Source organism: Eumetopias jubatus, unplaced genomic scaffold, assembly GCF_037043125.1.
Source record: "Eumetopias jubatus isolate StellerSeaLion01/CBP00866 unplaced genomic scaffold, mEumJub1_p1.0 scaffold_14, whole genome shotgun sequence".
Taxonomy (NCBI): domain Eukaryota; kingdom Metazoa; phylum Chordata; class Mammalia; order Carnivora; family Otariidae; genus Eumetopias; species Eumetopias jubatus.
The window spans coordinates 17,583,234-17,606,629 of NW_028274820.1; the positions used below are offsets into that span (position 1 = coordinate 17,583,234).

The 23,396-nt window shown below is 40.0% G+C and overlaps 1 protein-coding gene across 3 annotated transcripts in view; it reads right to left on the reverse strand.

Annotated features, from left to right (window-relative positions):
* STARD3NL (STARD3 N-terminal like) overlaps positions 1 to 23,396 on the reverse strand; it is a 58,554-nt gene that overhangs the window by 2,858 nt on the left and 32,300 nt on the right. For 2 of the 3 annotated variants that reach the window (XM_028095325.2, XM_028095326.2), the window contains 7 exons: positions 18,905 to 19,172; positions 15,076 to 15,129; positions 14,167 to 14,244; positions 11,283 to 11,360; positions 8,887 to 8,940; positions 8,656 to 8,773; positions 8,353 to 8,448 (listed from right to left, as the gene is read on the reverse strand). In XM_028095325.2, the coding sequence (XP_027951126.1) occupies positions 8,353 to 8,448; positions 8,656 to 8,773; positions 8,887 to 8,940; positions 11,283 to 11,360; positions 14,167 to 14,244; positions 15,076 to 15,129; positions 18,905 to 19,129 (703 nt within the window). In that variant the 5' untranslated portion in view covers positions 19,130 to 19,172. The remainder of the gene's footprint in view (positions 1 to 8,352; positions 8,449 to 8,655; positions 8,774 to 8,886; positions 8,941 to 11,282; positions 11,361 to 14,166; positions 14,245 to 15,075; positions 15,130 to 18,904; positions 19,173 to 23,396) is intronic. The other variant, XM_028095328.2, reaches the window with a different exon arrangement.

A 23,396-nucleotide genomic window follows, 5' to 3' on the forward strand; every position in this document is an offset into this window, starting at 1 on the left:
TTTTTCTTCTGAGAATGTCTGCCTGCATTATTGCAGGAAAATGAATAGCAGAGAAACTTAAGATCGTGCCCCACATCTTAACCTCATAAACGTCACACGGCTCAGGTTAAGCTAGTGGTAACATAAATAGATAAAGGTATAGTGATCAGAAGGCTTCACTTTCCATCCTACTAAATTGCCGTAAATCATTATCACCCTGGGGTGGATTAATGCGTTCTCACTTGGAAATGAGTCTGAGGAAGATCGTCATACCAAATCTTTCTGTTTCTGGACTTATTTCCACCCGTCAGACTAATGGCATTTGAGCCACAACAAGCTGACGTGTCTTGGAATTATTTGGGACTCCTAAATAAAGCCAAAGTTTTAATTAAAACATAGTAATATGTATGTTTTACATAATTTAAAAATAAGCTAGTAAGGCCTTCTGGTTATGGTCAAGTGAAGTTAACAAATCTCCTTGAAAAGCAACTATAAAACTGGACTAGATAAATAAAACTAACCATGTTAGCAGTTGGGAAATGTCCAAAGACATACAAAAATCTACAAGTGTTTACGCTTGAAAAGCTGAAGGTAGGAAACAACAGTAGTGCTCTTGCCTAGAGCTGGTCCCATTCCTTTCCCACCTCCCAGTACTCAGCTCAATAGGCATGAAGGTTCTTCCAAGATAGGACAGCCCATGAGGACTGGAAACAGAGTTACACAGTGTGAGGAGCTGAGTTAATCTGGGGTGGGGAGTGACGTGAAGGTGAGCTGACAAGCTGTGTGGTGCAAGCAGGAAGGCCAGGGGCTCTGCTGGTCTGCGGCTGGGGTCGTGGCTCCTGCAAGCATGTGCTTGGCTGAAGCCGTGTGCATGTTTAGCAGACACCCAAAAGAGCCTCCTGGTCAATCCTGAGGCTTTGGATATATGCAGAGATGTGAAAAGACTCAGTGAAGAGTACAAGGAGAGGAAAACTTAAATTCCCTAAAATCTGAATATGCTACTCAATATATACACGTAACTATCTGTCAGAGGATGGAGGTCTTTTTTTAAATTTCCAGTATAACTAATGTATACTGTTTCAGGGGTACAATATAGTGATTCACCAATTCCAAACATTACTCAGTGCTCATCCCAATAAATGTACTCTTAATCCCCTTCACCTATTTCGCCTATCTGCCCACCTACCTCCCCCTCTGGTAACAAGTTTGTTCTCTGTATTTAAGAGTCTGTTTTTTTCTTTGTCTTTTTTTTCTTTCTTAAATTCCATATGGTATTTATCTTTCTCTGATTTATTTCACATAACAGAGGCTGGAAGTCTTACCAAGGTGCTTAAGCACAATCTCCATCCAATCACTGGCTACCACTAAACTATGCAGACACAGAGGTGGTCCCTGGGCAGCTAGGCTTAAAATTAAAAAAACAAAACAAAACAAAACCTTGAGTAGAACCATCAAGAGCCACATACTACAAGGGACATAATTTCACAGATTTAGCCTAAGCATTTTTTTTGAAAAAATAACAATAAAAGCAACCTTTTGGGGTAAAAATCAGACTCTAGAGTTGCTACCATGTTTTTTCAACAAAATATTTTTCAATTAAAAAAAAAGGCAAAGAATCAAAAAGTGTGACTATTCTCAGGCGCAGGGGAAACCTGGACAATTCAATAGAAACTCTCTGAGTGTGTCCAGGTTTTTTATTTAGCAGACAAAGACTTCAAAGCAGCTATTATAAATATGTTCAAGAAAGCATAGAAAGCCATTTTTAAATAAGTCTGACAACAATAAATGAACAAATAGATATTCTAAAGGATGTGATAAATTATAAAAAAGAAAAGATACCTAAAAGTAAAATGTGGAATAGAAAAATATAATAATTTAAGTGGAATATTCTGTAGAGGAGTTTAAGAGAATATTCAAATTGGCAGAAGAAATAATCTGTGAATCTGAAAATAGCGCTGTATGTTATCCAAGCTGAGTAACAGAGAAAAAAAACAAGAAAAATTGAACAGAGCTCAGAGACCAATGAGATAGCATTAATGGAATGGGACTCCCAGACAGAGCAGAAAGAAAAAAAAAAAAAGAACAGGAAAAATGTTTGAAGAAACAATGGCCCAAACTTCCTTATGGTTAAGCGTTTGGGCCAATTTTGCTGAGAAATATTAATCTACAAATCTAATAAAGTAAAGAAATACCGATTGGGATATATACAATTAGGTTCACCTCATAGGCAACTGCTGAAAGCCAAGAGTGCATGAAACTAAAAACATAACACATCAAATCTCATAAGAGGTTGCTAAAGCAATGCCTAGAAGAAAATTTATAGCTTTAAAAATGCCCACATCAGAAAAGAAAAATGTAAAATCAAACATGGGAAATAAGAGCAAGCTAAACCCACCCAAACAGAATAAAGGAAATAAAAACTGAAATAGAAATAACTGAAGCAGAATAGAGAAAAACAAGAGAGAAATACCAATGTAAACAAGCCAGTTTTTTGAAAATATCAACAAGCTTGATAAACCTCAACCTAGAGTTACAAAGAGGAAATGAGAGAAGACACAAATTACCGAAACTAGAAAAAAAGAACATCACTACCAATTCTGCAGAAGTTAAAAATGATCATAAGGGAATATTATAAATAATTTACATCAACAAATAATTTAGAAGAAATGAATTCCTAGAAAGACACGAATTATCAAAATAAACTCAAGAAATAAAAAATCTGAGTACATCTATATATAATAGGTAAAGAAACTTAGTTAGTAATTAGAAGTCTTTCCACAAAGATAATTCTTGTTCCTGATGGTTTCATTGATGAATTTATCAAACATTTAAAGGAAAAATAATATTAATCATTCATAAGAAGAATTCATTCAGAAAACAGTGTGTTTGGAAAGACTTCCTAATGTATTCTATGAGGTCAGCATTACTGATATTAAAGGCAAGGACATAATAAGAGAACTACAATCCAGTAAGTAAAATATCATAAGCATATATTTCACATGTACATATATGTACAAACATTCTCAGGAAAATATTAGCAAGTCAAATCCAGAAAAATAATACTGGATTATACAACATGACCAAGTGGGATTTATCCTATATAAACAGTTGATGTGATATATCGATATTACTTAATGTACATCATCATATCAATTGAATATAGGATAAAAACCATACTATCATCTCAATAGATGCATAAAAAGCATGTAAAAAATTTAATGCTTATTCATGATAAAAACTCTCACACTAAGAATAAAAGCAAACTTCTTTAACTTGATAAGGGGCATCTGTGAAAACCCACAGCTAACATCATACTTAATGTTGAAAGACTGACTGCATCCCCCGAAAGACCAGGAACAAGACCAAGGATGTGTGCTCTTGACATTTCTATTTAACATGGTATTATGGTTCTAGACAGTGCAACTAAAAAATAAAATACATTTAACAGAGTGAAAATTAAAAGTAAAAAAGTCTTTAACTGCAGATGACATGATCCTGTATGCAGATAATGTCATGGAATCTACATACACACAAAACCAAAACTAGAACTCAAGAACAAGCTTAGCACTGTCACAAGGTACACATTCCATACACAAAATAGTAGTGGAATTTTTATATACTAGCATGGAAAATTTGAAAATGAAATTAAGGAAACAATTCCATTTACTATAGATCTAAAAAGGATAAAATGCTTAGGAATTAATTCAACAAAAGAAAAGCAAAACTTGTATGCTGAAAATTACAAAACAATGCAGAGAAAAATTAAAGAATATCTAAATAAATGCAGAGAGGTCCATGTTCATGGATTAGAAGATTCAATATTGTCGTGATGGCAATTCTTCCCAAATTCATCTATAAACCCAATGTAGTAGGCTTTACTCACAAAAATTAACAAGCTCATCCCAAAATTGACATAAAAACCCAAAAGACCTAGAATAGACAAAACAATGTTGAAAAAGAACAAAGTTGGAGAACTGATGTGGTCACCTTGCAGAAGCAGTGGGGGGAGGGACCCACCCAAAATTTGATTTAGATGTTGAGACTGATGTTGCCACACACACAGAGGGTGTGGAAAGCTTTATCACTGACACATGAGGTTCTGGGGACAGCAGGGTGGGTCTTTGAAGCAAGGCCTTACAGCACCTGATTTCAAAGCTACAAAAAGATTAAGTTTCAGTAATAAGGCCAGTGTGGTACTCATGCTAAGAGAGCATACAAGTCAATGGAAGAGAAGTGAGAGTCCAGAAATAAACCCTTACATTTATGGTCAAATGGTTTTTGACAAATGTGCAAATTCAGTGCAGGAGGGGATAGTCTGTTCAACAAATTGTACTGCAGCAACTGGATATCCAAAAGCAGAAGAATAAACTTAATTCCCTACCTTCTCCATACATGAAAATTAATTCACGATGGACCATAAACTTAGTAGAAGAGCTAACACTATAAAATATTCTAGAAGAAAACACAGGAAAGATACAAGATTAAGGCAAGGAGCTCTTAGATATGACCACAAACACATTATCCATAAAAGAATACATTCTGATAAACTAGACTTCATCAAAATTCAAAACATGTGCTTCAAAAGGCTCCACGAAGAAAATGAAAAGTCTACAGCCTGGGGAAGAAATATTTGTGCATCATTTAAAGGACTTTTATCTAGAACGTCTAAGGAACTTTTAAAATTCAATAAGAAGACAAACAACGTAACTTGAAAAAAGGTGGTAAAATAGACATTTCTCCAAAGAAGATAAATGAATAATTAATAAGCTCATGAAAAGTTCGCAAGGTCACCAGTCCTTAGGGGCAAGTGAAAACCACAAGGAGATAGCACTTCATACCTGCCAGAATAACTATAATCAAAAAGCCTCTGCCAAGTGTGGGTGAGTACATGGAGAAACAAATCCTTACATACTGCTGGAGGGAATGTGAAATGGTACAGCAACTTTGGAGAATACTTTGGCAATCACTTGAAATGTTAAACAGAAACTTGCCGTAATATCCAGCAAGTCCTCTCCTAGGAATTTAAGAAAAATAAAACAAATGTCCCCACAAAGACATGCACATAAAAGTTCATAGGATTAGTCATAATAGCAAAAATTGCCAACAATTCCAAGTCTAACCACTGATAAATAAAGAAAACACTGTATGCCCATAAAATGGAATAGTATTGAGTCACATAAGGAACAAATGACTTACACATGTCACAACATGAATGGCTGTCAAGAACATTATACTAAGTAAAAGAAGCCACATGTAAAAATTACATATTATGTGATATTTGTATTAATTGTCCAAAAAAGGCATATTTTCAAGACAGAAAGTAGATTAGTGGTTTATCTAGGACTGGAAACAGGAGTAAGTATTAGATACAAAATATTTTTGGATGATAAAAGTGCTCTAAAATTATACTGTGATGTTGGCTTAAAAGTATAAAAATCATGCAATTACCTATTTACAATGGGTCAATTTTATAGTATGCAAATTATAACTCATTAAAGCTATTCTTTTTTTTTAAATCAAGGTTAGATAATATCCTCAGTGGTGATGTTTTAATACACTTCAAAATTTTTAATAAAAAGTAGAAAAACTGTGTTTCATATCTGTTGATTACACATCAGGTGACCATAGAATTGATCATCTAAACAAGAACATTTCCTAGAGATCAAAGAAGTTCTAATAATAATTGCATGGAACCCCAGGAGTTAGCCAAAACTGTCCAGGGCAAACTAGCATGTATGGCTGGTTACTATTAGAAAGTGTAAAATTAGAATTATAGTGTTTTTCTCTAGATTTGCTTAGCACAGATTATATGATGCAATTGAACTATTCTTCAAATTAAGTCTTTCGATGATTTACGAGGTAACTACCTTTTCCTCAGCATCACGACTGGTTCACTTCAGCTGTCTGACCACACATAACACCTTCAGCCCAATCATCTGACAATGGACTGTGCTTCCTCCTTCCTTCATTGAATACACGGGGAAGCAGGACACAGTTAGACCAACATGCAAACCTGCAAACACACCACCTTTATATCCTTTAAAATTACATCTACCAAAAGGTGCTAGTTTTCCAAATCTCTAAGATACTAAATTTCAAAGAAATTTACAAGGAAAAATGCTAATATTTTAATTTTAATTGTTGGTGCCTCTGATGTCTTTCTTTCTCTCTTCTCGCCCATTCCTTCCACAGCTATACATCTACTCTGTGACAGCTCTGCACTAGGTGCTGGAGAAAGTCAGGAGAAGGCAAGCAGCCCCCAGACGCCCTCTCCTCCACCAGGGGCCCATCAGCACTGGATCCATCCCAGGGCAGCAGGAGCACAGACTCCTGTTCTGTTTCATTTGTAGCCACTGCCCGAATGAGCCAGCTGTGCTTTAGAGTCAAATCTTACGTTCTAGGCACATCGATTCCATTAATAGTTTTTAATTTTAATTCTTTCCTAACATGAATGTTCCGAGAGTGAAAATATAATACAATAAAGTAAGTCACTTTGAACACTCCTTCTCTGCCTGCAACTTACCTGCATTTTGTCTTGAACAAAGCAGTACCCAGCACAACACCCTGACAACGTTCTAGTTCTAGTTCAGCTTCATGATCCAATGAAATGGTAATGCTCCCAACCACCACTAGGAGGGGGTAAAAGGCAGAGGCAGGAAGCCAATGGATTCAGAACTGAAGCTTGATGAAGAATGTCTAAGTGGTATTCTTCCTGTATTATTATCCTGCTGCTCTGAACTTCTAAGCAAGTAAATACATTACTACTGAGAACCTTTATTACTTAGAAAAATAAAATCTATATAAAAGCATGAACAACAAAGTGAACCTCCTTATTCAAAAGAATGAGTCCTATGACAAAAAAAACTCAAGGAAATAATTCTCATAATGAGGTATGCAAAAGTGTAATGCTTATTTGAGCTACTGTTGGCTGAGAAAGAGATCTTCTGCTAGCTCATATCTGTATTTCATCTAATTCTGTGCTTTCGTGTTTTACCCTGCGTTTAGATCCAACCCGAATAGTTCAGAGTATCAGGTTACTTGGAGATCCCCTGATTCGCTGTCCCGTTGCTGTGCCTCTGATCACTCACATGAGTCTTTCTGCCTGGAATCTGCTCTACTATCTATCTTATAGTGGGAGTGTTTATAAAATAATGCAGTCTCTAAATCAGTCTGCAGTCCCAGTGGTAGAAACACGCCAGGCCAGGTCAGGGTTGAGGGCAGTGCAGCCAGTAGAGATGACAGGGTTGGGGGAAAGTCCCTGAGGAAATGCAGAGAACACCCTCCCCAGCAGCCAGCAGGTGGGGGTGCGGTGGGAGAAGCCCTCTCTCCTGTGAGTGGAGAGTAGGAATGCAGAGCAACAGTGTGAAGGATAGGAAAGCAAGCCGAGCAATGGCTTGAGGGTTTGGGCACGCAATGTTTTCAGCAAAGCTAAGAAGGGAACACAGGGAGACAGTACTGGGAGGTCGGACAACTGGTGAGGTCAAACTGGTGCTTGCTGCCAGGCTAAGGACCATGACTTCCTTAATCCCTTCCGCTAGTGAAGGCTTTTGGGCAGAAGATGTGATCAATGCTGCATTTCCATTAATACTGAAAGTCCACAGATGGATTAGCTGTGAGCGTGGACTCCAGCACTGAGCCAGGGTTAAAATCCTATCTCTACCTTTTACTTTTCCAGGGACCCTGCACAAATTATTTCCCCCCTCTGTGCCTCAATCTGTTCATCTCTGAAACAGGAATAATGAGACTTTCACCTCCTAGAGTGGGTTGAGGAACCCAGGGAGCAATGCAAGTGCTCTATGTCACATGGCTCTCTGGTCGGGCTGGGAGAGGCTGACTGAGGCAGGGACACAGGAGGCTGGTGCAGGAACCACAGCAGGAAAGGCTGAATGTGGAGGAGACAGGAGGTGGTACAATGCATGAGACCCTGGAGGCAGGAATACAGAGGGTGGAAATGGCAGGGGGAGCGATGGGATGGGAGCCCTGAAAAGGGCAGGTCCCCAGGGAGGCTCTGATCTCTGTCATGGGCAACTGGGTGGACTGAGATCCCTCCTCACACAGGGGGGTCCTGGAGGACGGTCAGGTGAGGGGGTGGCAGGGAATAAGAGAGCATCAAGACCCTTCCCCTGCTCTGCCTGTCTTCTGAGATGCACATCGCACGTCACAGGGTCTGTGGCCCTCGGGTACATTGACCTTACACTTTGGGTCTCACCACGGGTCCCACAGCAAGACCACGTCTCAATTACTGTCGTATCCTCGGTGTCTGCTGCGTTCAATGTCTGCTCAGTGTTTTGAGAGCAGAGGGAGCAGAGAGGGAGGGAGGGCCGAGCTATTGAGTGATGGATGAAAACACAAATGATAATCACATTTTTTTACCTGCTTCAGATTCAGGTGGAGAATAAAACTGACCATCTGAAAGACCACCAGGTATAAGTGCCGCCCTCTCTGAAGCATCCTGAACTATCAGGAGTCCTGGAAGAGAAGAAATTCAGATGCTGGGGCTGATGTCACAATTCTGGTAGCTTCTTGGCAAGGTTAGCCACAATAAAATGCTGTTAACGTTACATTGAAAAGAAGTCTTAGCAAAAAGCTAAGCTCCATTCCAATCAGCACTTCCAGGGTCTTCCTTCTAGCTCAGTCCCTAGTCGCTCTCAGGAGCCTAACCTGGGGGACACTTACTATTTTCCTCTTCTGCCTCTTGAGGTAAGACTTTGAAATCCAGGAACCACGTCTCAATCCAGGCAAGGAGGAATGAAATGATGGGGAGCACGTAGCCAAAAGCCCCTTGGGAGAAAAGCTGGAAGGACAGAGGTGACCAGGAGAGGGAAATGAAGTTACCAGGAGCTCACACTGGAAAATGAAGCTTCGCCATTATAGATGGTAATTGTAAGAAAACGTGGGAGGCTGTACCTTTGAGAGGATCACTTTTGCGAGTAAAAAGGCACTGGTCACTGCTGTCGTCAGCTGAAAGACACATAATCCAGAACCATTCAAATTAGACATTTTACGTGGGGAAGACACCTGCCCCCAAAGACACCTGTCTGAACCAGAAACTCCTAATGCCTGGAAAAGCTCAGCCAGGCCCAGCTCCTGCCCACATCACTCTGTCTCCGGCCCCTGAACGTGCACTGGGCCAACGTGGGCTTCTCCGTGGCGCCCGATCCCTCCCTGGCTCCTGATGCTCTCCCTCCTCCCAGGGTCTAGCAGGCTAGTGTGCTGGGAACCTAAGTTTTGTCCCCCACTAGGTGCAACTTGCAAAGGCCCTCTCCCCACAGAAGGGACCCCTGAAATGCAGAGGCGGGGCTCCCCCTAGTGGTTGGGAGCCCAGAGATCATCCCACAGGACCTTGTCCCTCATCCCCCAACTAGGGTTCCTAGCAACATGACACCTGCCCAGAGTGATGCCAACAGGAGCCTGACTGACAGAATGGAGTCAGGGGACATCGGGTGTGAAGCTGTGTAAGTATTAACACAGCTGCAGAGTCAGTATTGGTTAGCAAATCACCACACACACACACACACACACACCCTGCAGCCAGTGAGCTTTCTGCAAGAGGAGGCATTTTACATTCTGACACTAACTAACTTTATAGGCTCACAGTACCTTTTTAGGTACTAGGTTAGTCCTCCTTCCAGCTGGCTGATGCCTCTCTGCAAATGTTTTTAAAAAGAAAAATCAAAAATAATCAAATGGATGTGCTAATCATGATCCATCACTTCATAATTTGGTTAAGATATTGAAGATACTTGTGGTGCCTGGGTGGCTCAGTCGGTTGAGCATCTGCCTTCGGCTCAGGTCATGATCCCAGGGTCTTGGGATTGAGTCCCTCATTGGGCTCCCTGCTCAGTGGGGAGTCTGCTTCTCCCTCTCCCTCTGCCTGCAGCTCCCCCTGCTTGTGCTCTCTCTCTCCCTCTCTCTCCCTGACAAATAAATAAAATCTTTAAAAAAAATTTTAAAAACTTAAAAAATAGATATTGAAGATACTTTCTAAAAACTCACTGAAAGTCACTCACTCTTCTGGAACAAATACTGAGACAGATGGTCTGACAAACACTAGTGTACGTTAAGGAGACTCTGGAGTAGAATGCTTCAAATGGGACGGCTATAGAAAACAGAACGGACAATCACAGCAATTTGTTACCAGCAAAAATGTATTCAGGAAAGGGAGTCAAGTCTGGCTAATACTGTCAGCCTACATCTGAGACACATTAGCATGTGGCTCAGCTGATGGTCTGATGTCAGTCCTATGATTCTGTGGATGCTTGGAAGAGAAGCCCCAGGCCGATGTGGCTCCCAGTGGACTGTGTCTTAGGAGAGAGTCTGTCCTCAGCTGGGCTAGCCATGCCGGCACCCACACACACCCCGAGGCCTCACTCGAGAAGCAGGACTGCAGGTATTCCTGAGCAGTTCTCTCCAGCTGGGGGAGCTCAACATTCCCCCCATACACCTGCCTTATTAGAGCTCTCTGAAAGGCAAGTGTTCAGATATCTGCGGAAATGGCAAAAATAATTGAGGCAGAAAGACTTATAATTCTTTTAACCAGTAAATATTTACTGACAGTGAAGAGCATGTGCCAAAGCTCCGTGACAGATGCAAAGAAACAGAGATGAGCAAAAACACCACCGCCCTTGGGGTGCCTGGGTGGCTCAGTTGGTTAAGCATCTGACTCTTGGTTTTGGCTCAGGTCATGATCTCAGGGTTGAGAGATCAAGCCCCGCATCCAGCTTGGAGCTCAGCAGGGAATCTGCTTCAGGTTCTCTGTCTCTCCCCCGCCCCTTGCATGCTCTCTCTCTCTCTCTCTAAAGTAAATAAATCTTTAAAAACACCACTGCTCTCAGGAAGCCTGAAGGCAACAATAAAAAGGAGCATGGGAACTTTTTCCTTTAATATTGGAGGGAGGGGATAAAATAGCAAGAAAGGCAATTATCAAAATAAGCAGAGAGCGAGTCATGAAAAATTACCAAGCAGTTTCAACCAAAGGGGAAATTTTCCAAGTATCTTTGCAACACAGGTGCTGATCTCAACACTCATTTGCAAAATGAGGTAGAGGGTGTGTTGGTGCTTAGCCAAGAATCACTGTTGGTGCTCTATGTTCCTCATCTGGCTCAGTATCCACCGAGACGAAGCTAGTTACTCACTGACCACTGGAAAGCTGCCCCAGCGTGTTGAACCTACTGAAGCGTGGAGGAAGGGGACTCAGGAGAAGCTAGCAGAGTTCAACCCAGATGAAAAGCACATTTTCTCCCAGCCTATCCCTGTTGTGAGCAGCATCGGAGGAGACAAACCACTCACACAAACATACTCACCGCTATGGCCCACCAATGGCGCAGTCTGCACACAGCATATGCAAGTATTAACACTTTAAATCGAAAAACTGCCAAAAGCTATATTAAAAAAAGAGACAAGATAAGTTTAAAAAAAAAAAAAACAAATAACTGAGTTTTATGAAGAACTCACCAAAGCATCTTTATTATTCTGACTTAACTGAAGACTGGCACTGGGCTGTAGACCTGTATTCAGATCCCTGCTTTAGAATCTGTGCAATGCTGCCCAAATAAGGGTTCAAATTCACATCCCATTATCAACACAAGAATATATAATTACATGTTTTATTTTTCCTTTCTATTTGAGTGCACATATATTTCTGATATCCTTTTAAGACCGGAGAAAATGTTCTGAAAGTTGAGTTTTCCACTCCTGGTACAAACACTCACCTCTGGAAGATACCAGGTTCTTAGTCAAGTCTACCATAAAGCTCTGGGTTGTGGGGGTATTGGGACAGTTCTATCCGAGTAGCTACCACCCAGTTATTTAGGGTGGCTCTGGGACTTTTGTGAAACCTTTTATGTGTATTATTATCCCATGTAATCCCTTCCTCAACAATCCCATGCATCAACTACCATTAATCCCATTATGCACATAAGGTGGATAGAAAAATTGCACAGTCAAACAACTCCTTGTTTGTAAGTAAATCAGATCCTAACATTGTGTTAACATGCAGTGTAGGCAATATTCACAGTGAATTCCTCTAAATTCAGTTTACCTACTTTCTTCACTACCTTTAGAAGCTTTATGCAGAGTGGTTTAAGAGCAGGACCCTTAAAGTCAGAAAAACCTGGGTTTGAGGAAGCCGGGATTTGAACCCCGGTGGCTGGACTCTACTGAACCACTATGTCACAGCTGTCCTTGTAATTCTCATCTAGCAAGAAATACACATAGAATAAGATTTTACCGATTTTCCTTGGAAGACATGCCTATCGTGGGTAGGGAGAAGTCAGGTGACTCTTGAGCAGTGCCTGAAGGCAGGATTCTTTCTGCCAAAAGTTCCTCACTAATCAAAACTGCTGAAAGGCTGGAGGCTGACAGCCTTTTTGCGGCCATTAACCAGAGGACCAACACTTACGATTCTTTTACGTAAATGAAGGTCACAAGTTAGATTTTGTTTTTAATTTGCTGTTTTCATTAAAAATGTGTTTTCCAACAGTTTGTGAACTGTTTAGCCTCTCTATTCATTCCAGCTCTATCCCTGAATTCTGGGTTTGGCAAAAGGGTAAGTCTTCATCAGCCCTCTATCTCAAAGTCTCCCAGGTCCTGAGGTTTCCTGGAGGCTGTGTCCATTTCCCAGGCCACACATGCCAGTCCTTCCAGTCTGAACTAATGGGCCCTGCCTATCTGGCCAGTACCACTGACTCCCCAAGCATAAAGGACAGACAACCCTCGGAGATCTGGCTGGTAGATTAGCCTGGTTTCTTGGCTGAGGCTATTTTAAGATAAATTCAGCAAGACAAAGAAGAGAAAAAAGAGAAATCAATCTTGCTATTATATGTCAATAGTTTTAGGAAGAAAGAAATGTCGGGATTTGGGATCTAACATGCTCTGCCCCCAACTTCAATGACCTGGGGTGGGTCAAGACACTGAACCAAAGAAACTCAATTTCCTTGTTTGGAAAAATGAGGGGATTAAATTATATTAGTGGTTTTCCAAATATTCTGTAGTAACCAAACACTTGTTCAACACAATCTTATTGGAAACATACTGTACAGATAAAAACAGAACTACTTGTGTTGAATGGGGCTTATGACAGGGAACCCTAACCTCTATAAAGGAGTCCCACCTCCTTCCCCATACACACTTCTGCAGGCCCCTTCGGAAATAAAACAGCAACAAAAAGCCTTTCTAGTGTAGTTCGAAAACCACTAAAAATGTAATTACTCAATCATTAAAATTCTCAGCCAAAAATAATGGTGATGGTAATGACTGCAGACAGTTCTCTGAGCATCTAGAATATATCGCTCACTGGGCTAAATGTTTTCCATGCATTACTTCATTTACTTTTCAGAACTAGGATGATCTCATTTTACATATGAAAAAACTGAAGTTTAGACCCAATATATTAAAAGAAACAGTGACAGTGTTGTGAATCAAACCCAGGTTTTTCTGACTTTAAGGGTCCTGCTCTTAAACCACTCTGCATAAAGCTTCTAAAGGTAGTGAAGAAAGTAGGTAAACTGAATTTAGAGGAATTCACTGTGAATATTGCCTACACTGCATGTTAACACAATGTTAGGATCTGATTTACTTACATCATCAACTATAAAGAGATACCAGGGAGATGTACCAAGCCCAGTGAGAGTCACAGTGTGTCCTAGAAAGATTGTAAGCATTCCTTTGAATGAAATGAAGCCCTCATCAACAGAGAATTGCATATGTGCAATTTTGCAACTGGCTGATGTTGCCCAGGATTACCAAAAGATCACTTTCCTCAAAAACTCCAATTATAGAAAAACTAAAACACAGTATTTAAAAGTACTCTTGGAAATCTATCTCAAGGCAGAAAAGGAATGGCATTTTCATAGTGTTATTATATAAAAAGGGGAATTTTCCTGTTAGTGATTAGGGTATGTCGCTGGCTTCTATGAAAAGAATAAAGGCTCTCCTCCAAGAAAAGCAGAATGGCTCCTTCTGCTGCCCTTCCTTGTCTCTCACTAATCATGTCCTTCCTTCCTGTGACCAGACAGTTTCTTACAAAGAAGAGTGTACGGACTGGGCCAGAAACTGAGGAAAAGGAAGGCCAGTGTTCGAGAGAGGGAAAGTGAATGGCATAGAACATGCGATCTTTTCGGAGGAAATTTACCTGCTGGTTACAGATTCATCATATCTGAAATGAAATGTAAAACAGGAAATACTTACGAATATATCAAAATAAGAGGAGTAGTAGTCATACTGCACCACCTCCTTCTCTAATGTGTTCTCAATGCCTCCATTCACCTGGGAAGGAGAGTGAGAAGTAAAAATGAGAGATTCACCCGTGAAAACAATACAAGAACACATACAAGTCAGGTTTTGTAAGCACTTTTCTACCTACCTTCTCAGAAGCCTGTAATGTTGAAATAGGAGGAACAAAACACTCCTAACTCTAATAGAAAAATGCTGAAGAGCATTTCCCACTTTAACTCTGAATTCATTCGACAAATACAAATGCATAATGAAAAGTAATGCTTTGTTTGTAGTTTCTATTTTGGCAAACTAAAATGTTTAAAAAAACGATTCTTTTTCTCTTCTAAGATAAAGTCTTCAATCAAACCAATGTATAATTTTAAGGAAGACAATTCACATTCATCCAGCTCTGCCCTCACTGTCTGACCACCCTCCAAGTTTCAGCTCCTGGATGGCCAACAACTCCTCTGATCTTAGCAAAGATCAATGACACGAGATACAAGTGTGGATATTCTCTCTGGTTTTTCTTTTTTATTTGCTCCTGGCATTTGAAAATCCTGCACTCTCATCAACTTTCATAAAAATTTTTAATTTGATAGATAATGAAATAAGGGACAGACCAGACCTACAATCGTATGTGCAGAAGTTACAGTAAGTGATGAAAATCAGACCTAAGACGACAAACTTTCTGTCCTCTCCCAATTCTCCTATCAAGATGACTTTTAAGTGAGCAAGTTCAGAACTCTACGTATTACACTTACAGAAAATATTAAAAAAAAAAAAATCAAGTAATGGAATGTGTGTCCGACAGCTCACGCAGCAGCCAAGCAGACACTAGACCAGTCAGGGATTAGGAAGCATGACATGCAACAGTAAATTCACCTTTCCAATTTGGAGTACAGACATTGTTTGTCCTGGCAAACTGATGGAGATGATCTGAAAAAAGGACAAAGTGAAGGGCGATGGACCCAAGACCTGGATAAAGGGGGAGAAAATTAATAAGGAACACCTTTGCAAGGCCTGTGAATTGGTCAAACTGGAATTAAAGTTGCCACAAGGAAAGGATCCTCTTGGCTTGGAAACCTTTACAAGTATTTATATTTGTTATTCAAATGAAAGTATGCCATAAAACACCATTGGGTACTTTAAAAATCCCTTAAGGAGGTTTAGATTTCTGCATAATTTGTGCAGATTGCCTATTGACCTGCTTGAATATAGATCTTTACAAGCGAATAGAACAGAAAACTTGGGAACAAAGAGAAATAATTATTAAAAGCCAACCAACTAATGTAGTCTTATCACTGTGGCTCTCCAGACTAAGGAAATTTAGCACTGTCCAAAATATTAAAAGAATGATTATTCCAAATGACCTATAGCAAAGAGGGGTTCTCTACTGCAGAGACTACCCTCCTGGCTGAGAGAACAGCAGTCAACCTGCTGATACAGTTCTTCAATAAACAGCCAGTAGAAAAAGGCTTTCCATGGTATCTGCACACTTTAAAAGACCCTGATTGGGGGAGGGAGGGCTGAGTGGCTCAGTCAGTTAAGTAGCCGACTCTTGTTTTCAGCTCAGATCGTGATCTCAGGGTTGTGAAGTCGAGCCCCGCATCGGGCTCCACACTCAGCATGGAGTCTGCTTGGGATACTCTCTCCCTCTCCCTCTGGCTCTCCCCCAGCTTGTGTGCTCTCTCTCTTTCTCTAATAAAGAAATAAAATCTTAAAAACAAAACAAAATAAAATAAGACCCTGGTTTTGTGTTGCCTAAATTTAAATAGAAAAATTTAAAATCTACATCTGTAGCTTAAACTTGTACTCTAAATTCCTATTTCAAACTCTTTGTCTCAAGATGTGCCCCGCACAGACTCATCTTTAGTTTTTCATGGAGCCTCCTCTCCCTGTTCTGACGGAGCTGGTCCTGATCTCCTATGTTCCATCACTAGAGAGCCTAAGCTTCGTTTCTGGATACCAAGGATGATAAAACCACCCTATCAATAAGTCTATTAGCATACTTATTTTTGAGTATGTCTCTCAGATCAGCTTTTTCCTTGCTACTCCCATCACCCTACACGGGACTCCTTTCATAGCTTCAGAGCCAATCTGTCCCTAATGATTTACAGAGATAGACCACAAAAGTAAAGGGATGGCGTGCAGTGAAAACCCCAGGTCAGGACTGACAATCTAAAACAAAAAGAACTAGAAATTGAACGTTAAAAAAAAATTTAAAAATAAAAAAAAATAAAACCTTGCTAAAAAAAGTCAAGATGTGCTATCCTAAAGATCATATGTTCTCGTATGATCTTTTTATTTTACAACTGGGGCAACTGACAGTCCGTGGAAAAGTGAGTCTTAAAACACATTTCTTAATCTGAAAAGACATATACACCCTGTGTTTACTGCAGCATTGTACAATATCCAAGATATGGAAGCACCTCAAGTGTCCATCAGCAGATGAACAGATAAAGAAGATGTGGTGTACACACACACACACCCCCCAGAGTATTAGCCATAAAAAAGAATGCAATCCTGACATTTGCAACAATGTGGATGGACCTAGAGGGGATAATGCTAAGTGAAATAAGTCAGTCAGAGAAAGACAAATACTAAGTGATCTCACTCACATGTGGAATTTAAGAAACAAGACAAATGAACAAAGAAACAAGAAACAAACAAAAAACAGACTCTTAAATACAGAGAACCAACTGATGGTTGCCAGAGGGGAGGTTGGGCGGGGTGATAGGTGAAACAGATAGAGAGGATTAAGAGTTACAAACTTCCAGTTACAAAATATATGTCACAGAGATGAAACATACAGCATAGGAAATACAGTCAGTGAGACAGTAGTAAGGTTGCTTGGTGACAGACTACACTGATTGTGAGCACTGAGTAATATACAGGAATGCTGACTCATTATGTTGTACACCTGAAACTAAGGTAACACTGTATGTGTTCATTATACTTTAATAAAAAATTAAACAGAAATACATTTCTTAATTGCTACGTCTGGTGATTTTTCATTTATAACATGTTGCACACAGATGAAAACTGATCCCCTCTGATGAACACCAATCCCCCCTGATGCACAAAAATAGCATGCAGTCCACTTCACTTCCATTTCAATGTCGTTGAAGCAATAAGAAAGGAGGGAAGTGAGTGTGATCCATGAACCCCACCACAGCTCTACCCCATGACTTCCCTCACTTAAAAGCAGGGAGTGATATGAGCGGTAAACCAATAAATGCTTTGATTTTCCGCTGTCACTAAGCTGCTATGCTTTCCTGTTAAAAGATGTATTAGTAGGGGCGCCTGGGTGGTTCAGTTGGTTAAGCGTCTGCCTTCGGCTCAGGTCATGATCCCAGGGTCCTGGGGCTGAGTCCCACACTGGGCTCCCTGCTCCCTGGGAGCCTGCTTCTCTCTCTTTCTCTCTCTGTCTCTCATGAATAAATAAATAAAATCTTTAAAAAAATTAAAAAATAAAAAATAAAAAAAATAAAAGATGTATTAGTTTTGGGCGCCTGGGTGGCTCAGTTGGTTGAGTGACAGCCTTCAGCTCAGGTCGTGATCCTGGAGTCCTGGGATCGAGTCCCGCATCGGGCTCCCTGCTCAGCAGGGAGTCTGCTTCTCCCTCTGACCCTCCCCCCTCTCATGCTCTCTCTCTCTCATTCTCTCTCAAATAAATAAATAAAATCTTAAGAAAAAAAAAGATGTATTAGTTTTGAAAACACAGTTTTTAGTTTTGAACACATTACTCTTTTGAAATATATATTAACTTAAATATTGTCTTTAATGTATATATGCAGAATAATAAAAAGAGATACTCTAAATTACTGTGTCCTATCACTGGCTTGTTTGGTTTAAACAATTCTTGCCTGTGAGGAAAGCATTCTGGAAGAGTTACCTATTTGCTGGTAAGGAATATAAATAGAGCCAACCACGGCTTTGGGGGGAAACAGACATATTGGGTTAAATAAAATATGTTATTAAAATATATTTCACCTGTTTATTTTTACCTTTATTAATGTAGCAACTAGGGAACTTAATCTTATCTGCGAGGCTTGCATTATATTTCCATTGGACAGTACTGGCCTAGACAATTATTTGGCAATATAACCGCAAAGACCTGATAAGATGGAGATGAACCTCCAAATGGTTCTAGAACATTTTTTTCAATAAAATATGAAAAATCTCTTTGTGAAAAAGTAAAGAATAAATGTATGAAAAATCTTCAACATGGAGATTAGAAAAGTAGATGTAACATCTAAAACATATTCCAGAGGCATGCTACATTTTCTGGAGCAAGAAAAGGGCCAGGAAATAAACACTTTTGCCTTTGTGGGCCAATATTCAACTCAACTACTCAGCACAAAAGCCAGCCATAAACAATAGGTAAACAGATGGGCAGGGCTGTGTTCCAATAAAGCTTTATAAAAACAGGCCAGCTGAATTTGGCCCCCAGGCTGTAGTTTGCTAACTCCTGGTATAGAGCAAAACACCACAAATTCAAATTTCAAAGTGAGTTCTAAATGAACTAGCTTTGCTTTAAAACATGACAGTACAGAACAAGAAAAGTCAAAATCAGGTGGAAAAGAGAAATATCGCCTCTGGAAAAAAGACGGAATTCACTAAATGAGACGGAAATGATGAGAAAAATAAGAAAACTGTTTCTTGTCTGTGGAAACAATTCTTATATAAAGTCATGGGCAAAATCACTTACATTTAACTCTATTATCCAGAGTAATGTTACAAATAAGAGGTCAAAGGTGACAAACAAACAGAAAGTCCTCCTGACATCAGATATGCCTTTCTTCTCCCTTCCTTCGTAAGACTCGATCCTGGCCATGAGGTGTGTGGGGTTGATGGAATGAACGTCGCGCAAAGAAGTGTGAGGGCTCTGACTCCCTGTGAGAGCGCTCTCCATGTCTTCTTGCAGGGGGTTCATCCTGGAGGAGGGGTAAAGGAGCCTTTCTCCAACTTCACCATCCCTAGAGAGAAGAGAGCTTTGTGTTAAATTAGAGCTCACCTAAGACCACCATGCTACCCCCACCACAGGGCAACTGTTTCTCTGAGCAACAGTGTCTTAACTGAAGACATTTCTTCTGATGAAGACATAAACAGAAAATGAAGAGAAGCAATCCTTGATGTTATCAATCAATATTACAAAAGAGCTATTACAGAAATGAATGAAATAAAGAAGAATGCAAATTTACAGAATTAAAGAGAGAAGACAGGATGCTAACCACATCAAGAAAGGTCTCACTGATAACCTGGAGATGGCCGGTTCCTTTGCTGGGCCCCGGAGAAAACCTCTCCAACTCTGTGTTGTTACTCCTGAACCAGGAAACCATTTCCTGAAAGCTCCCCAGAGGGCATGTAACCAGAATGTGTAAATGAGACAGGAAAAACATGTTTCCTAAAGAGGAATTGCTTTCCACCAAAAGTATCTAATAAGCTGATTTTAGCATTTCCCCATCACCTCATAATGAATAAGCATGTTTCCAGGTCTCTTCTTGGGAAAAAAGTATATCCTCCCCCCCCCCCCAAAGTTCAGCATTATACAAATACCTCTGTGCTAATTAAATAGGTTACAGCTCTATCTAGAGATCCAGGAACTCCTCTCCCCAAGACCAAGATGTGCTTCTACAAGTAAAAGATTAGTAATCTAAGTGGTCTGATCTCATGGATGACGCAAAGTCATCAAACAGTATGGTCGGTGATATTATTGTTTGCCAAATATTCCTGTTTCCCTCCTAGAGCATTTCTCCCCATGGGAGATTCTATACCCCTGGTTCTACCGACTTCATGTGCCTTTCTTTGGCCAATGGAATACAAGCAGAAGTTTGGGTGCCACTTGCATCCAGATCTAGGAACCATGCACTTGTTCTTGCTTTTGCCACAGCAACTGGCAATGGCCAGATAAAGAGCATTTTCAAGGTGGGTAAAACAGAATTTGGAAACAGACTGCTGAGGTTTCCCTAAAGCACTGTGGTCCTGCTTGGTCCTGTCACAGTCCAGAACTGTCTCCTTAATAGAACTTCTCTCCTTTCCCACATTCAGGAACAAAAGTCCTTCCCACATTTTCATACAATGTGGTGATAAAATGACATAACATTTTGGAAAGCAATTTGGTTACGTGAACTAAGATGCTTTAAAATATTCATACTTCTTGGGCTAGTAAATCTACTTTGCAAATCTAAAGAAAATGAACTGTAGACCTTCAGGACAAAAACTGATCTGTCATTACAGGTCGGCTTAGTGATTACCTTTGAGCAAGAGGGAGGGAAGAGTAACTAGAGCTCATAAGTTTGGTCAAATTCCATTTCTTGGCCTGAGTAGTGCTAGCATGGCTATGCTCACTTAGTGATAATTTACTGATGTAGGTAGTAGTTTCAGTGGTGTGATTTGTGAAGATTCAAAATACTGTACACTCAGGTACATGTACACATATAGGAATTGTGTATGTGTCTCTGTGAAGTAGACTTTATCATTATATATCTATAATAGTTCCAACTAGAAAACAATCTAAGTATCTAACAAAAAGGGATTAGATAAATCATAGTACAGCCACAGTAGTCATTAAAGTACTTAGAAAGTATAACTTAGAAAACTGCTTGTTATAATAGTAACTAAAATCTGAATATTAAACAGAACACAGAGTATGTTCACAATTTTGTAAAAATAAAACCAAATTTTTAGAGGAATGTACCTATGAAACATACCAAATGTTAATACTGATTATCTCTGCCTGATATTATATGCCCTCCTGCATTTACCTTTTCCATATTTTCAGACTTCCTATTTTGCACATACAGTATTTACAACAGGAAGGATTAAATTCAAATGTAAAATTGTTATATTCCTGGACGGATGCCTCAGGACTTTATGAGGCCCTTCCCTCCCTTCTCAACACATCTGGGTGACAGTAGATAACCGCATCTTGGACATTTTGAAAAGTTCAATAGGAGTCCACTTCAGTGCCTTGTTTTTTTGTTTTGTTTTTTTTTAAAGATTTTATTTATTTATTTGACAGAGAGAGAGAAAGAGACAGCAAGAGCGGGAATACAAGCAGGGGGAGTGGGAGAGGGAGAAGCAGACTCCCCGCCAAGCAGGGAGCCCGATGCGGGGCTCGATCCCAGGACCCTGGGATCATGACCTGAGCTGAAGGCAGACGCTTAACGACTGAGCCACCCAGGCGCCCCCACTTCAGTGCTTTGTAAAATAAAATATAAAATTCCAAAACTCGAAGCATTTCTACACAATTTCTTTCTCAATGAGATCATTACCATCCTAGGGGAAGGAATACCAATGGCATATTCCCCAGTACAGCTGCTCTTAAAAACAAAGCTTGCAAAACATGAAATTTATCTTCCAGGCTTCTAAGAGTTAATTCTGGACAGTGAGTAAAAAGGAGTGTAACTGTGTTTTCTGTGATGAAACACACATTTCAAAGTTCAAAAAGATACCGGAGTCGCTCTCTAAATTTAAACCTGGATAAATATAGACATATTTCTATAACCATGCATTCTACAGTAAGAAAAAGCAATCCAAGTAGTTTTTAAGCCAATCTAATATCGTATTAGCAAGTATATATAAAAATTAATTTAAATTCTGAAGTCTACTAAACTGTATAGACCATCCAACAAATTCATAACTGAAACTCGGGGCTGTTTTTAGGAAGAAAATAGCTTCCGAGGTAATTAGATCATTTTCTAGTGTCATCCATTCCTCCTTCCCTGAGCCCACTCCTCATGAATAAAAAATGGTAACAAAGCAAAACACCAACCATAGAAATCTGAGGCTATTTCAAACTAAAACATGACATCATACAATGGTATACAACTGCCTTGAGAAATGAAAATCATTACATTGTTTTTCAGATGCATGCACAGAACTGCTAACTAGCTAGAATTTATAGATATTTGCATACTTTCAACAATAGTTACCCAAAGCACAGATTGTTGTGAGCGGACTCCTAGCAGATTGATCCCTCCCTAGGACAGAGGAACTTTTAAAAGGGAGAGAGAGCCTCCTTTAAATGTATAAAAGAGAAGGAAACTACATAAAGCCCCTTTCTGCTCTACAATCATAGGACTTCATGCTAACCTTGTCCTGCCAAAAGATTCAAGTGTGAATTCCTTCAGGAAGACTTCACTGAAATGCTCCCCACATTCTAATCCCTGGCAGGGTCAAGTACATCTCCTCCAAGTTCCCCTAGGACTTGTGGATATGCCACTTCTTGCTTACTACAATGTGCCCTAATTATCCATTCATTCGCCTGTCTCTCTAGCTAGTCAGTGTGCTCTGTGAAGGCCTTGAATTTGATTTGCACACTCCTGTACCCCAGGAACCACCACAATATACGGCACACAGCAGGAACAAAACAACTGGTTGACTAATTTAATTCTACCATCTATCACAGAGACCAGCAGAGTTGGCTTTCAAAATTCTCTGAATTGAAGAGACCACAACTACTTTTTTCTAAGGAAGAGCGTGGATATTCTTCCAGATGTAATTTTGGAAGTATTAAATATTCAGTTCTTGGTACTGAGAACCTCTCTGGGGTTGGCTTAAGGAAGACTAAGCCTCTCTAAAGAGCGTGTTAAGCACTGATTAGCTATATGCACAGGAACTTAAATCTACAATTCAAGATTTATTCCAACCGTGGGGAAAGTATGGGGGATGAGGAGTGGGGCAGAGAATTATTAAGAAAAAAAGAAAAACATCTCCTTATCTTTTTCTGGGATTTGTGTGAGGAAATGAGAATCTCCTTTTGTTATTTCAGTTTTTGAAAATGAGATTCATGTCTTCCTCTCTAGATGAATAACTATCTTCCTCTGTACTCTAAAATTAGCCAGCTATTTCTACAATTATGCTGTATTAACAACTGCCCCAAATTCAGTGGCTTAACACAATCTACATTTATCCTCAAGCCCACGGGTCTACAGGTTGCCTGAAGTTCAGCTGCTCCAGTGGGGGCTCAGCTAGGCAACTCTGCTCCTGGGGGCAGCAGAACTCGGCTTCAAACTGTGTGTTGGATCTAGATCTGATCTTTATCTTCCTCCTTGGACCAGGACTATCTGGGTCATGTTCTTTTCACAGCAAGTGGCAAGACCACAGGAGACAAGCTAGAACATGTAAATACATTTAAAATCTCTGTATACATGATGTCTGTCCTATTCTATCAGCCAAAGTATAGCTCAAGGCCAGGC